This window comes from Schistocerca americana, chromosome 8 (assembly GCF_021461395.2).
Source record: "Schistocerca americana isolate TAMUIC-IGC-003095 chromosome 8, iqSchAmer2.1, whole genome shotgun sequence".
NCBI lineage: Eukaryota > Metazoa > Arthropoda > Insecta > Orthoptera > Acrididae > Schistocerca > Schistocerca americana.
In genome coordinates, this window is record NC_060126.1 from 259,248,239 (window position 1) to 259,266,107 (window position 17,869).

The 17,869-nt window shown below is 39.6% G+C and overlaps 1 protein-coding gene across 1 annotated transcript in view; it reads left to right on the forward strand.

Annotated features, from left to right (window-relative positions):
- The window catches only part of LOC124625794 (deoxyribose-phosphate aldolase), a 166,995-nt gene extending 149,378 nt beyond the window's left edge, over positions 1-17,617 (forward strand). The window contains exon 6 of the mRNA XM_047149241.1: positions 17,337-17,617. Within this exon, the coding sequence (XP_047005197.1) occupies positions 17,337-17,543 (207 nt within the window). The 3' untranslated portion in view covers positions 17,544-17,617. The remainder of the gene's footprint in view (positions 1-17,336) is intronic.
- The last annotated feature ends 252 nt before the right edge of the window (positions 17,618-17,869 follow it).

The window sequence follows — 17,869 nt, forward strand, 5'->3', positions numbered from 1 at the left end:
TCTCCAATTAGTTTCGAAGAAGGCCAATGGATGGCACTCTTGCAGTGGTTACTGATAGCCTAATGCTAGGACTATTCCTTAACATTTCTGTTACAAACATTGAATAAAACTTCCTGGTAGATTAAAACTGTGTGCTGGACTGAGGCTCAAACTTGGGACCTTTGCCTTTTGCAGGCAAGTGATCTACCAACTGAGCTACTCAAGGATGACTCACAACCCGACCCCCCCGCCCCTCACCCCTCAAAGCTTCAATTCTGCCAGTACCTCATCTCCTATTTTCCATACTTCACAGAAGCTGTTCTGTGAACCTTGCAGAAGTAGGAGTCCTGGAGGAAAGGATGATGTGGAAACATGGCTTAGCCTGGGAGATGTATCAAGAATGAGATTCTCACTCTGCAGCAGAGTGTGTGCTGATATGAAACTTCCTGGCTTGGGTAGCTCAGTTGGTACAGCACTTGCCCATGAAAGGCAAAGGTCCCGAGTTCAAGTGTCGATAAGGCACACAGTTTTAATCTGCCAGGAATGTGACAAAACATCAATGGCTATGGCACATTTTGGCACACAAATTAGTACTTACAAAACCACATAAATATTATTTGAAACTTGTATTCATAAAGTCTTCTACAAAGTAGAAGCAGTAACAACATATTTACCTCTTCCCTTAAATTCTTGGATATTTTAGATTTTCTGGAAACTTGTTACACATAAGTAATCCTCTGTGCGTAAGGTTTGCGTACCCATTCTATACGTGCTGGTCAACTGTGTGGATGCTGCTTTTAGTATGAGTGTCGTACTGGTCATCTTCTTGTACAGTTTCCAGCTGCTGGCCATGTCTGTTTGTAACATAAGCCTTTCCATTGTCTTCTATCTTCCCACCATTTCTCTGTCTCTACCTTGATCGAGTCTTCTCCTTTCTTTTTCAAGCAGTCCTTCACGTTTTGAGCTACCTGTCTCTCGGTCTTTTTCCCTTCCTTTTCATAAACTGAATCTTTCTGGGTCTCCTCTTCTCCTGCATTTGCTTAATGTGTCTATACCATCTAAGCCTTTATTCCCCTGACTTATCCTGCAATGGTGCCTCCTCCATTGTTTCCCTGATCCTTCCATTCCTTAAACTGTCCATTTTTATCGTTCCTATCTAATTTCTCAAGAATTTTATCTCACTGTCTTCTCTCTCTTTCTTCCATTACTCAGGTCTCTGAGGCATACATCATGATCAGAACATAGCATCACCAACATATAATCCTTTTGCTGTATTGAGGGACATCCTTGCTCCATATCAGGGTTCTAACATTCTTCTGAAATTATTCTAGATGTCTCCCACACACATTTATTTCTGTCGTTTCATCATTCTCCAGTATTAAGCTTGTAAGATAATTGAAACTCTCTGCCTTCCTATCATTCTCTGCCAATTGCCACACATCCAACTGCTCCAGCACTTCCTCTGTCTGCTTGCCCAAAACATCAAATTATTTGCCGACACCATTGCTTTCACATTTCCTTCACTAATTACTTGTGCAATCTGGTCCTTATTTTGTCTGTCATGACTATGAAGAGCAATAGTGAAAGTGCACTTTCGTGCCTCATGCTATTCTTCTGTTCTAGCCAATCTGCACAACTCACACTCCCATTGTACATTTCTTTTATCTTCCATGTATATTAGTTATCTGATCTTCAGGAACATTCATACCTTGTTTGTACACAAACTGTTCTACGCTTTTTCGATGTTTAGGAATGCCATCAATAGATCTGTTGCAGATTCAGAGTGGTGTTCCTGTAGTTGCCATACAGCGAAAATTAGGTAGATCTACTGTGGACCTTTCTACTTCAAACCCATGTTGTTGTTCTATTATCCTTCCTTCTATTTTTGTCCAAATTTATATTTCCAAAACTTTCATAAAGATCTTTGCACTATGGGTCAGTGGTATGATAGTCCCATTAAATCCCTACTTCTCTTACTGCTCTCACCATATCTGTATTCAGTTCATCCAAACCTGGTGCCTTTCCTCTTTTCACAATTCATCTTCCTCTTCTCTCTGTGTGAAGTCCTTTTCCGTTCGTAGTTCCTTTTCTTTCTCCTCAATTTCTTCCATCTTTTCCAGGTCTCCATTTGAATTAGAGAGATCTTCAAAATACCCCCTTCACACAATCTTGAGTTCCTCATTATTTTCTACCCCTTGGCCACTTTTATTTACTATTTGAATATAATTCATCATATCATTCACCCTCTTACTTTTAAGTATCACACAGAGCAACTTTTTTGAAGCTCTAGTACCCTCCTCCATCATTCTAGTCCACTCTTCCATGTACCTGCTTCACTCCTCTGCCACCACTCATTTTGCCGTGTGACAGTGTTAATCAGCTTTGGTTGCTGTAAGTCCTCGATAGCATGAGATTCACACTTGTAACCTTCCTCATGTACAGAGTAATGCAGCTGATTCAGCATTAATGCACTGGAATTGCATTCAAGAGGAGTGGGGTTCACACTCCATTTGGCTATTTTTCCATGGTTTTCCCAAGTTGCTAAGGTGACTGCCAATATGGTTCCATGGCCAACTTCTTTCACTATCCTTGCCTAAATCCTGTATAAACATAGCAAACCTGTAAAGAGTCTGACATGTCAGGTACTGTTGTACTGAATGGTCTAAGGACAAGTAAATGAATAAATGAAAAATAAAAATGAACTAGATGATTTGAAGTCTAATCCTCTGAAATTGTTTGAATTGGTAGACTCACACTTCATTAACAGACATAACAACATCAATTTAATCTCAATAATACGAGGGCCGTTCAGAAAGTAACCTCCGGTTGATTTAAAAAAATACACCAAGTTAAATAAAAATATTTTAATATATACATCTTACAACTACATCTTTGCACTATTTTTCTACATAGTCTCCATAGCGATTGAGGCACTTATCGTATCTCTTCACAAGCTTTGAAATTCCTTCTGCATAAAAATCACCCGCTTGTGCCTGGAGCCAGCCTGTGACCGCATCTTTGAGCTCTTCGTCGTCATCAAACCGCTGTGACCCGAGCCATTTCTTCAAATGCATGAAGAGGTGATAATCACTTGGCGCCAGGTCTGGGCTGTAAGGTGTATGGTTGATAACGTCCCACTTGAAGAACTCAAGAAGGGCCGTTGTTCTGCGAGCAGAGTGAGGACGGGCGTTATCGTGCAAAAAAACGATACTGGAAGTCAGCATACCACGGCGTTTGTTCTGTATAGCCCGTCGTAACTTTTTTATTGTTTCACAGTACACGTCTTGATTAATGGTCGTACCACATTCCATGAATTCAACCAACAACACCCCATTTGGCATCCCAAAACACCGTTGCCATCAGTTTTCTGGCAGAAAAATCTTGCGAGGCTTTTCTTGGTTTGGTAGGCGAATTTGAATGTGCCCACATCTTTGATTGTTCTTTTGTCGCAGGGTTCACGTACTTAATCCAGGTTTCGTCACCGGTCACGACTCTGTTTAACAATGGTTCTCCTTCGTCCTCATAACGTGACAGAAAGTCTAATGCAGAGGCCATTCTTTGAGTTTTGTGGTGGTCGGTAAGAATTTTGGGCACTCATCGTGCACAGAACTTACGGTAACCCAATCTTGCTGTCACTATCTCGTCCAAGAGAGTCTTAGAAATCTGTGGAAAACCAGTAGACAACTCCGACATTGAGAAACGTTGATTTTCACGAACTTTTGCATCAACTGTCTGAACGAGTTCGTCAGTCACCAATGATGGTCTACCACTCCTCTCTTCATCATGAACGTTTTCTCGTCCACTTTTAAATAAACGTACCCATTCACGGACAACTCCTTCACTCATAACTCTTGGTCCGTACACGGCACAAAGCTCACGATGAATAGCTGCTGCAGAATATCCTTTGGCTGTGAAAAACCTTATGACAGCACGCACTTCACATTTGGCGGGGTTTTCTATTGCAGCACACATTTCAAACTGCCACAAAAACTAAACTAGCGCAGGTACGACGTTCACTCGACCAAGGCTTGATGCCGACTGACCTGTTGAGTGCGTGAACGCACAGATGGCGTCGCTACTCCCCCCACAACCCGCACTGTGACCAATCGGAGGTTACTTTCTGAACCGCCCTTGTACTTCATATTTATTCAGATGAAAACACACTTTAGTGATGTTCAGACTGACCTACATGATTTCATATTACTAGCTGTTTATCAACCAGAACGTCATTACTAATCAAGGCAGTAAATCTTAATCCCAGGCTTTTCCACAAAGGTGTTATCATGATCATTTGTAACCACAGACTTTGACACAGAGATGTTGATCAAGTTATTACCTGGTACGAACTGCTGATTTATTGACTGTTGGTGGTATATATAGAAAAGCATAAGTCTAATTGAAGAAATCGGTAACTAAATTTTAGTGTATAGTTATACGTAAAATTTAATAGTGGTGTCATTCTAGTGAACCAAATACACTAGTGTCCTACTCTGTAGGAATCAGCGTGGGTTTCGAAAAAGACAGTCGTGCGACACCCAGCTCGCACTATTTGTCCACGAGACTCAGAGGTCCATAGACACGGGTTCACAGGTAGATGCCGTGTTTCTTGACTTCTGCAAGGCGTTCGATACAGTTCCCCACAGTCGTTTAATGAACAAAGTAAGAGCGTATGGACTATCAGACCAATTGTGTGATTGGATTGAAGAGTTCCTAGGTAACAGAACGCAGCATGTCATTCTCAATGGAGAGAAGTCTTCCGAAGAAAGAGTGATTTCAGGTGTGCCACAGGGGAGTGTCATAGGACCGTTGCTCTTCACAATATACATAAATGACCTTGTGGATGACATCGGAAGTTCACTGAGGCTTTTTGCAGATGATGCTGTGGTGTATCGAGAGGTTGTAACAATGGAAAATTGTACTGAAATGCAGGAGGATCTGCAGTGAATTGACACATGGTGCAGGGAATGGCAATTCAATCTCAATGTAGACAAGTGTAATGTGCTGCGAATACATAGAAAGATAGATCCCTTATCATTTAGCTTCAAAATAGCAGGTCAGCAACTGGAAGCAGTTAATTCCATAAATTATCTGGGAGTACGCATTAGGAATGATTTAAAATGGAATGATCATATAAAGTTGATCGTCGTTAAAGCAGATGCCAGACCGAGATTCATTCGAAGAATCCTAAGGAAATGCAATCCGAAAACAAAGGAAGTAGGTTACAGTATGCTTTTTCGCCCACTGCTTGAATACTGCTCAGCAGTGTGGGATCCGTACCAGATAGGGTTGATAGAAGAGATAGAGAAGATCCAACAGAGAGCAGCGCGCTTCGTTACAGGATCATTTAGTAATCGCGAAAGCGTTACGGAGATGATAGATAAACTCCAGTGGAAGACTTTGCAGGAGAGATGCTCAGTAGCTCGGTACGGGCTTTTGTTAAAGTTTCAAGAACATACCTTCACCGAAGAGTCAAGCAGTATGTTGCTCCCTCCTACGTATATCTCACGAAGAGACCATGAGGATAAAATCAGAGAGATTAGAGCCCACACAGAAGTATACCGACAATCCTTCTTTCCACGAACAATATGAGACTGGAATAGAAGGGAGAACCTATAGAGGTACTCAGGGTACCCTCCACCACACACCGTAAGGTGGCTTGCAGAGTATGGCTGTAGATGTAGACGTAGAAAGCAACAAATGGAAATTTTGTAAGGTTGTGTTTATTTTTCCACAAAAAAGCATAGACGGGTGATATTAAAGCAGAAACAATGTAAAGAATACAGAATGTAAACAACTGCAACATGCATAACAGTAGACAAAAATGTTCTTCATTTTTCCCAACTTTAACAGATTTGCACACACCCTCTGACGGTTGGGTATTGTGTTCATTATGTACTGTGATCACCTCTGGCAGGCATGCTGTGATTGACATCATCAGTGCTCTATGAGGTCAAGCATTATCGTCCATCAGTACAAAATCTGGGTCCACAGCATCTCACAACAAACGCACATGAGGTCCCAAGACCTCGTCATCATAACTGACAGCAATTAAACGTTGCTGATTTGTCTGTACAATTTCATGAAGAGGTTTTAGAGTGGTCAACATAATTCCTGCCCATGCCTTTGGGGATCATCCTTGATACCGGTCTCTTTCCACAGTGTGTAGGTCCCAAAATTGTGTTCCATGTTCCTTCCAGATGCGAATCCATTGAGAATCACTCTCCAGACCAAAATCAGGACCCATCTGTGAAAAGAACATTGTCTCACTGTTAGACTGTCCCCTTCAGCGAAGCAATGCCAGAGGTACGCATAAATCAGGTCTCTGACAATAAAGGCCACTTTTCTGAAACCTTCTGTACACCATTTGCCTCATTATAACACATCCAGTGGATGCTGTGGGGTCAGATGTCAGTTGCTGTGCATTAGTAAGTTGGTACTGTCATGCCCTTACAGCCGAATAAAGGTCCTCTCTTACTGATGTCAGGCGTTGTTGGCCCTGCCCTGGTCTTTGGAATACAGTTTCGATCTCTAAAAATGTCATCACATCTGAGAAACAAGTAAACAATTCACATTAAGTCGTTGGGCCACATCAGATTGTGACAGTCCTGCTTCCATTCTTCCTATGGCCATACACTGCAGAGTGTCTGGTAGGGGTCTTCTCTGTGCCATATTGCACCATCTATGGCTATGTACACAGTGATTGTGGAAGTAAGACTACCCGACACACTATCCCCATTGATAGGTGCCCTGACATCAGTGTTGGTGTGGTTGTCCATAAACTGGAATCTCATCTCCTGTGCAGAACATGATCGTACAGACATCTGTTGATTATATTGTAAATTAGACACAGGATGGGGAAATAATGGTTTGCTGCTTTAAATTTGAACACAAGTGTAATAACTTGGATTAACCATATGTTAGATAACTGCAAAAGCAATAAAGTTAGATGAACTATTTAGTTAATGCAATGTATACTTCCATGGTGATTTACGAAATTTTGCATTAACCTTGCAGGATTATAATTTCCCTGATTTGTTTGATTTGCTTACTTTGCACCTTACTTGGATAATCACCTGCTTTACATAGAATAAAAATTAGGCCAACAAAATTACGTCACTTCTTGGAATTAAACAAGCATAAAGGCTTCAAATAACAAAAATATTTTGAGGTGAATGAAAACTTAAGGTACAAATAATTTTTTAGTTTACCTCTTGTCCTATAATCATGATTGAGGCTTGTGGTGAGGAAGATGGGCCATAAACAATAAGCATGAGCCTGCCTCATAGTGCCTTGTGTGGGTAACACATACACAAGATGAGCATTGCTCATGGTATGTCATGCAGGACAGGCAATAACGGCACGAGATGCTCTGTGGTTCAACAGTACACAATAGTCTCTTACTTCAATTACATGTATTTCTTCACTGCTTCACTGCTTGGTTATAATTCCCACAAAGATTAAACAACTAATACTGATCATGTCAGTAAAAAGAACAGTTAACAACTGATGATAGTAGCAATACGTGTGTTATTATTGTAGGCAGTGATTTGGTAGATGCTAGTGACAGTGATAGTGATGATAGTGGTATAGTGTTTGCTCTATGGAAATGTCCAAGAAGATTAATCATTGAATATGACACCAGTGATGAAGACAGTATTAGTCATCAATCATCTAAACAACAGATTTTAAAAGAAGAAAAACAAACAAGCAAAACTCTAGAGTATACACAAGCTCCTGTTATAAGACCACCAATTTTAAAACAGTTAGATGGAAGTACAGAAGAGTTAGATGTAATAAGTTTTGGGGTAGTATCGTAACGGAATCAAATTTGAGTACACAGAACAAGACAAGAAAGATTGTAGATAAGTGCTGTAATTTTATTTATATGTTTTATGGGTGGCTACAATAGCCTAAGAATTATCATATGTATGTTGAACATTTAATGTTTGGTGATATTTTTTATATTTTTTTTAAATGTAAAAATGCTTAATTCTTTTTTCTGATTCTATATCCACAAATGCAATTTGATTTGAGAGCTGTGGAAGATACATAAGACAGTTCGTATTTTATAAATATTTATTGTGTATTCTTGTTTTCTGACATGTTTCACATCTCAGAGAATCTCCTGTCTGTGGGTCAGTTGGAATGAAAAGCACATCTAATATAATAAAAGAAAATTGATGAGACATGAATCCTTGTCAGTTGTAATGGAATTAAAGAATACTTTGCATTAATCATAATAATGGCTCACATACAAAAAATTCAGATGCACTGGTGTAAAAGAGCCCTCATAGATACAACGATATTAAGGGAAACTGCACCACTGGAAAGATTTTTGCAAGCCACTAGGTTGTTACATTTTGCAAATAATATGAGACTGACAAGATGGATGGAATATGTAAACTATTTTAATAAAAAAATTCAAAGAAGTATATGCAATTAAAGAGAACATGGCATCTGATGACTTTAAGGGACAATTTAATTCTTCAAAGAGAGCAATATTTGGGATAAAATTTTATAAACTTTGCGAGTAAGCATCAGGCTATTGTTATTATTTTAAAATGTATTAAGGGAGTGATAAACCAGATGCTGATTACAGAGCACCTGAAACTGTTGTGATGGAGTTATCAAAGTCAGTACTAAATAGAGGACATACTTTACATGCATGTAATTGATATTCTTCATTGAAACTATTTGAAACAGTAGTTGAAAATGGAACAAATGTTTTGGGACAGTACATTGTAATAGAAAAAAATATGCCAAGAGATTTTGTTAAAGCAAAATTAAAAATTAGTGGAATACAAAATGAGATGCTGAAATGTTGTATTAGTGTCAAAGTTGAAGGATAAATGGGACATCCTTTTTATTTTTAAAATCCACAAAAATATAGAAATGACAGAAGAAACCATAAGTCAATAAAACCCAAGTTTCAGACCAAAATGGATTGTTGATTGCAAGAGGGGAATGATTGGTACTGACAGGCAAGATCAGATATTAGTGTTTTTCCCTGTTACGAGGAAATACTTGAAATTGTACTGAAAAATAACGTTAAAGCAATAGCAGCCCTCAGTCACAAAAATAGGAGTCTTTTGACCTGCTATGAGTGCCTTCTTCAGAAGTAAAATTCTCAAATTGGCATGTCATGTATAAAACTAAATATCAAGCAGTAAACCTTTAGTCACAACATTTTTAAAATGGAATATATAGAAGGCAAGCCACAATGGGCTGTTTGTATGTGTCATGCTATGGTAGCATCAGACTCTTAGGCCAAAAGGCTCCTTTTTTGCAACCGAGGGCTGCTGTTGCTTCAATGTTACTTAGTAAACAGTCACTGACCACGCAACCATGATCAAACTTTAAGTACTGAAAATTTGTTTTGCATGTTTAGTATGTTATTTTATAATTCACATGTCATGTACAACAAAGAATATGAAAAACAAACAGATTTACAATGAGTATACACTTCAAATAGCAGAAGCTTTATTACAACATGCAGCATCCCAAGTTTATAAAAGATGACGATCATTAATGTCCAGAGATACACGTGTGCATCATTCTAATCACTGTCTGAAACATGTAGATCCCATGCCATTGAAAAAGCATCCAGCAAGAGCTTTCTAACTGTGTACAAAAAAATAAGAAATGGAGTGAAAACATGGGGGAATCAAAAACTGTCAAACTGCTTTTATGTATCTCATTGTTTCGAAAAATCACACACAACTGTAGATTATTGATTATCTATGAGAGTTCTCAAAAAATAATTTATTCAAACTAAGTGTTAATTTACAATTTTTTCCGATACATTATCCACTGACAAATCATAAGTCATTTTTATTCACCGATGAATCTATCATATTTATTTCCCAGACAATTTAAAATTATTGGTTGTGCCCAAACATTGTTTATGATTTCACAATTCCTTATGTTGCATCCAAATATGTAGGTTGGAACTTAAATAGTGGCAACACTGCTGTGGAGACACTATGCAGTGGAATCTACTATTGTCACTGATAGCACACGTTGTTGACATACATACCTTACCCCCAAGCAAATAGACTCGCCCATCCCATGTCACCAGTGTGTACACAATCGAGGGAAATGCAGTCACTTGGGAGCAAGCGGTCTAATGTAATGGTGTCACTATGTTTTCAAAACAGGAACAACAGAGTTGGATCAAGATGGAATGTGCCAGAGGTTGTACAGTACGACAGTGTCATCAAGGTCTTCAAGAGGCATGCGGGGAATCGGCATTGCCGTACAGAACGGTGGCACATTGGGTAAAAACCTTCAATGAAGGTCAGCAAACTGTGGCTGATATGCATTGGCAGGTCATCCTAGCATCTCTGAAGAAGTAGTGCATGCTGTTGCCGTGTTTGTGGACAGTGATCGACGCAATACAATTTGTGAGCTCACGCATGAAACCAGATTAGCACATACGACTGTGCTTTGCATCCTGAATGAATGCCTGGGGATGCGAAAAATTGCATCGAGATGGGTTCCACATGAGTTGACGGAAATGCAGATATGGATGCGTTATGAAATTGCTCAGATGCACTTGGAGTGTTATGAGTGCGAAGGAGAGGCTTTCTTATGCTATATCACAACACTGGATGAGACATGGACCACATCGTATGAGCCAAAACTGAAATGCTAATCCAACAAATGGCGTCATTATGGGTCACCGCAAAAGTCGAAAGTGCGTCAGAGCCCCAGTATGGTGAAAGTTATGGTGGTTCTCGTGTACGACTGTGATGGTGTTATCCTAAGGCTTTATGTTCCTCCATGGCAGACCATCAGTGCACAGTGTTACTGTTTGTTTTTGGAGCATTACCTATGACCAGCTTTGCGAATGAAGTGGCGACATTTTCTGCGCAACCCACCCATCATTTTGCATGACAATGTGCGGGCGCATACAGCGCAAGCTGTGGCTGCTCTGTTCGATGGTTGGGACTGGGAAGTACTGTACCATCCACCACACTCCCCAGATTTAAGTCCTTGTGACTTTGGATTGATTCTGAAGATCAGGGAACCACTTCGTGGCACTCGCTTCAGAACTGTTCCAGAGATTCAACAGGCAGTAGACCACTCTGTTCGCACCTTCAACAGAACAGGCTCTGCTAATACTATACTACACCTTCCATATCTCTGGCAATGGGTTCTACACAACGCTGGTGACATTTCAAAGGACAGTAACAGGTGCAAGCAAGTAACTCTTTTGTATTGGTTGTGAATAAATAGTTGCCACTATTTAAGTTCCAACCCTCATATATATGTCATATAACACACACACTTTACAGGGGTTCAAGCCACAGCTAAACAGCTCAGTGGTTCGACACACAACAGACCTTTTTGCACGCCCTGAGCAATTGAGAGATAGCATGTAGGCTTCCGATAAAGTAAATTGTTTACTTGAAAGAGGGAGATCAGGTCTTTCAGGTAACCTATGTCCATTTGTGAATAAACAGTTATTAACTCACAACATTTTTAAGAGCACATATCATATGAATGCAGTCAATTGCTGATTTCTCTTACAAGAAAAGGTTTCATGTAAAACTAAATCGACCATTGGTATCAGCATAGCTTAAATAAAATACTGGTAATGAAGTACTTCCCAAACAAGAATTTCAGTATCTAATTGTAGTAGATTTACTATCAGTGTAATAGAAAAAGGAAAAAAAATAGTTGTCTCAGGAGCAGTATTATAGAAACAGAATTATGCCACTTTTCTGCATTTCAGCCTCTTTCTTTCTTGCCTGTTACTCTTCTGTTGTATCTATTGTTATGTTCTGGAACCATACCCTAGAGGCTCTATTCTTCTTCTGCACTGTGTCGTCTGTTTCTAACTGACCAAAGTGGTAGAGTGGATAGCACACTGGACTCGCATTTGGGAGGACAACAGTTCAAATCCACATTCAGCCATCCTGATTCAGGATTTCCTTTGTTTCCCTAAATTTCTCCAGGCAAATGATGGGGTTGTTGCTTTGAAAGTACAGAGCCAATTTTCTTACTTGTCCTTGAAGCATTCCAGGCCTGTGCTCTGTCTCTAATGATCTTGAGTCGATGGAGCATTAAAACCTAATTTTCCTTCTGTCTTCAGTTTCTTCATTCCAGCATAGTGTTTCCCTCCATCTCTTTTTGTTGCTTGTCATCCCCCATACTACTTCTGTCACACTTACTGATGTCCTCTTAAATCTACCTCATTCCTCTTCCACTATTTTTGGTCCATCCACTCTGAGATTTTTGTTCACCATTCTGAGGTACTCTATCCTGCTCACTTATTCATTCACGTTCCATACTTTTATGGGCCTATCCTGGTTTTCTGTCTTTTTTGTATTCTTAGCCTCTCTCAGGTTCATTATTAGCAATGGTCATTATCCAAGGACTCTGATAATTTTACATTGATATCTGTGAGGTTCCTATTTATTCCTCAGTTGTAGAGGGTATAGTCAACTACCAACTTCCCACTCAAGTCATTACCATATTAAGTGGCTCTCTTTTTTTCTTGAACAAGGCGTTCTTGACCACAAACCATTCCTTTGGGAGAAATTCAACAGTCTTTCACTTTTCTCATTTCAACTGCCCTCAACCCTCTGGCCCAAGCACATTTTCATACCTTTGTCTTTCTTTTCTAATTATGTATTTAAATTCCCCAATACTAACACATTCTTTCTTCCTATCTCTTTCTGCATTCCCTCTTCAAGGTCGTGTTTTTCTGGAGAAGTGCAGCCTACCTGTGGGAATACACTTGTAACACTTCCAAGGTCTTTCCCTTAATGACAGTTTTATCTTCAGCATCATATCACTTATTCTCTCCACTTTTATTTTTAACCCATCTCTAATTACTACTTCTACTCCATTTGTCCTTTCATCATCATTCCAACTCTAGTATAATGGATAGACCTTTATTGATTCTCTCCATTCTTCTCCTTTCCATCTTGTTTCTACTGACACCAACAAATTCAAATTCCTTCTTTCCATCGTCCACTATCTCCTCCACCTTCCCAATCAAGGACCGAATATCATTGCTCCAAATCCATCTCTACAGCTGAGTTGTCATTTATCATATATATCCTTTCTGAGGCTTGTCCCATTCTTGAAAGCAGAGGTATCATCTAGTACTGGCTTACTGAGCCCTTCATAGCTTCTCCAGAGCCCCACCCCATTGGCTGTCACTTTTCAGGGATCCTGTATGACATTCATAGCTACTGTAGATATCTTGGGACACATACATTCCCCACTGTACTTCACCCCTACTGGCAGTCCCCTATTTTGTGCTATTGCCAGTCTCCTACTATATGGACAAGGAGTTCGGATTGTGGGAGACAGTGTTACACTGGTGCATTTCTTTATTTTTATATAATAGTGTACATTTCTGTTTATGAAACTAACTGTTTCTAGTGCACAAACAAGTTTTCATATTGAAGCAGAGAGATACCTTCACTATTTTGATAACAGTCTAACAAAATGGTAGTTGTTGAAGATGTACAAATCATGAGTTCTACATATAATGAACTAAAATGAGTATATAAGTGTTCTTTGTGTGAGAAATACATCTACATCTACATCTACATCTATACTCCGTGAGCCACCTTACGGTGTGTGGCGGAGGGTACTTATTGTACCACTATCTGATCCCCCCTTCCCTGTTCCATTCACGAATTGTGCGTGGGAAGAACGACTGCTTGTAAGTCTCCGTATTTGCTCTAATTTCTCGGATCTTTTCGTTGTGATCATTACGCGAGATATATGTGGGCGGTAGTAATATGTTGCCCATCTCTTCCCGGAATGTGCTCTCTCGTAATTTCGATAATAAACCTCTCCGTATTGCGTAACGCCTTTCTTGAAGTGTCCGCCACTGGAGCTTGTTCAGCATCTCCGTAACGCTCTCGCGCTGACTAAATGTCCCCATGACGAATCGCGCTGCTTTTCGCTGGGTCATGTCTATCTCTTCTATTAATCCAACCTGGTAAGGGTCCCATACTGATGAGCAATACTCAAGAATCGGACGAACAAGCGTTTTGTAAGCTACTTCTTTCGTCGATGAGTCACATTTTCTTAGAATTCTTCCTATGAATCTCAACCTGGCGCCTGCTTTTCCCACTATTTGTTTTATGTGATCATTCCACTTCAGATCGCTCCGGATAGTAACTCCTAAGTATTTTACGGTCGTTACCGCTTCCAATGATTTACCACCTATGGCATAATCGTACTGGAATGGATTTCTGCCCCTATGTATGCGCATTATATTACATTTATCTACGTTTAGGGAAAGCTGCCAGCTGTCGCACCATGCATTAATCCTCTGCAGGTCCTCCTGGAGTACGTACGAGTCTTCTGATGTTGCTACTTCCTTGTAGACAACCGTGTCATCTGCAAATAGCCTCACGGAGCTACCGATGTTGTCAACTAAGTCATTTATGTATATTGTAAACAATAAAGGTCCTATCACGCTTCCCTGCGGTACTCCCGAAATTACCTCTACATCTGCAGATTTTGAACCGTTAAGAATGACATGTTGTGTTCTTTCTTCTAGGAAATCCTGAATCCAATCACAAACCTGGTCCGATATTCCGTAAGCTCGTATTTTTTTCACTAAACGTAAGTGCGGAACCGTATCAAATGCCTTCCTGAAGTCCAGGAATACGGCATCAATCTGCTCGCCAGTGTCTACGGCACTGTGAATTTCTTGGGCAAATAGGGCGAGGTGAGTTTCACATGATCTCTGTTTGCGGAATCCATGTTGGTTATGATGAAGGAGATTTGTATTATCTAAGAACGTCATAATACGAGAACACAAAACATGTTCCATTATTCTACAACAGATTGACGTAAGCGAAATAGGCCTATAATTATTCGCATCTGATTTATGACCCTTCTTGAAAATGGGAACGACCTGCGCTTTCTTCCAGTCGCTAGGTACTTTACGTTCTTCCAGCGATCTACGATAAATTGCTGATAGAAAGGGGGCAAGTTCTTTAGCGTAATCACTGTAGAATCTTAAGGGTATCTCGTCTGGTCCGGATGCTTTTCCGCTACTAAGTGATAGCAGTTGTTTTTCAATTCCGATATCGTTTATTTCAATATTTTCCATTTTGGCGTCCGTGCGACGGCTGAAGTCAGGGACCGTGTTACGATTTTCCGCAGTGAAACAGTTTCGGAACACTGAATTCAGTATTTCTGCCTTTCTTCGGTCATCCTCTGTTTCGGTGCCACCGTGGTCAACGAGTGACTGAATAGGGGATTTAGATCCGCTTACTGATTTTACATATGACCAAAACTTTTTAGGGTTCTTGTTTAGATTGTTTGCCAATGTTTTATGTTCGAATTCGTTGAATGCTTCTCTCATTGCTCTCTTTACGCTCTTTTTCGCTTCGTTCAGCTTTTCCTTATCAGCTATGATTCGACTACTCTTAAACCTATGATGAAGCTTTCTTTGTTTCCGTAGTACCTTTCGTACATGATTGTTATACCATGGTGGATCTTTCCCCTCGCTTTGGACCTTAGTCGGTACGAACTTATCTAAGGCGTACTGGACGATGTTTCTGAATTTTTTCCATTTTTGTTCCACATCCTCTTCCTCAGAAATGAACGTTTGATGGTGGTCACTCAGATATTCTGCGATTTGTGCCCTATCACTCTTGTTAAGCAAATATATTTTCCTTCCTTTCTTGGCATTTCTTATTACACTTGTAGTCATTGATGCAACCACTGACTTATGATCACTGATACCCTCTTCTACATTCATGGAGTCGAAAAGTTCCGGTCTATTTGTTGCTATGAGGTCTAAAACGTTAGCTTCACGAGTTGGTTCTCTAACTATCTGCTCGAAGTAATTCTCGGACAAGGCAGTCAGGATAATGTTACAAGAGTCTCTGTCCCTGGCTCCAGTTCTGATTGTGTGACTATCCCATTCTATACCTAGTAGATTGAAGTCTCCCCCTACTACAATAGTATGATCACGAAACTTCTTCACGACATTCTGCAGGTTCTCTCTGAGGCGCTCAACTACTACGGTTGCTGATGCAGGTGGTCTATAGAAGCATCCGACTATCATATCTGACCCACCTTTGATACTTAACTTAACCCAGATTATTTCACATTCGCATTCGCTAATAACTTCACTGGATATTATTGAATTCTTTACTGCTATAAATACTCCTCCACCATTGGCGTTTATCCTATCCTTGCGGTATATATTCCATTCTGTGTCTAGAATTTCGTTACTGTTCACTTCCGGTTTTAACCAACTTTCCGTTCCTAATACTATATGCGCACTATTTCCTTCAATAAGAGATACTAATTCAGGAACCTTGCCCTGGATACTCCTGCAGTTTACCAATATTACGTTAACTTTTCCTGTTTTTGGTCTCTGAGGACGGACGTTCTTTATCAACGATGATAATGTCCTCTCTGGTAAGCCGTCAGGTATTTTATCGTTTCGCCCAAGGGGGGGTCCGTCTAACCTAAAAAAAACCCGTGTGCACGCCACACGTACTCTGCTACCCTAGTAGCTGCTTCCGGTGTGTAGTGCACGCCTGATACAATGAAGGGTATGATAATATGTGTGTGCCATGTCATATTTTAACAAAAAACACCAGAAGAAAAGTGCAAGTAGACATGTAAGTGTAGCAATTACTAGTGTCAATGATTAGCTAGCACACTTTGGATCTTTGTCTCAGAAAACAACAACATGACAAATGCCTACATTCTATTATTTCACTGTCCAACTTTATGATCAGTGATGAAGCCTGCCTAGCATTGGTTACTTCATATTTTCATTGTGTTGGGTATCATAAAAGTGTTTTTCCAACTAATTGAAATATATTATTATTTCCTGTAATGACATTGCAAAACGAATTAATAGTGTTTATTCAAACAAAGTGATATATCATTCCCACATAGCAAGAACAGAAATTTGCCCATGTTGGATATCTGTGTAAAGCCCACTGACTGTATGATATACAATCCTACAGTGCAGAATTCTGTGAAGACTACTGGACATTTTGAATTATATCAATTCATATATGCCTATGTCACAACATAGGTGTAACTGAACCAATGCACTTCCCAACACAATTGATTTGCTTCTCTTTTGATACAGAAAGATTTTCCTAATTGATGACTGAATAGCCCTGATAGCTCTAACCCTTTCCTTCTTGCCTGATGTCACCTTGTGGTTGAATGTTGTTAAATGTTTTCTTGCTTGTATAAGTTATTTAAATTCTTCTTTGACTAATTTGGAATTGCCAGACAAATAACAACTGCCACTGCATAGAATGTATTTTTTAATGGTTAGTAGTTAGTTTACGAGGATATATTATATACAACTAAGTTAAATTGTTTAATTTTATTTTCAGGTTGGTTTCAAACCTGCAGGCGGCATACGCACAGCTAAAGATGCACTGAATTACCTTATACTAATGAAAGAAGAGCTAGGAACAAAATGGATGTCCCCAAGACTATTCCGCATAGGAGCATCAGGGTTGTTGTCAGATATTGAAAAACATTTGTATCTCCATACCACTGGTAAATTTGCCAACACACAGGATTTTTTGATGGGCTGAGGGGGAAAATAGGATGACAAGATGGTGGAAGGACGACACACACACACACATATATATATATATATATATATATATATATATATATATATATATATTTTTTATGACCTTAATAAGTGGTCATTTCTCTGTGTAGTTTCCCTATTCCATGTATTTAATGTTTTTATATACAAACAATGATTAAATGTGCTTGCCTTTTGCTTGGCTGTTACTATATACTTGCAGATACACCCAGTCATTAATTAATTCAAGGGAAGTCATCTGCAGTCTATGTTCTCTATCCCAGATGGAATAATGTTTATTCTCTCAGTGACACCATGCCTGTCTTT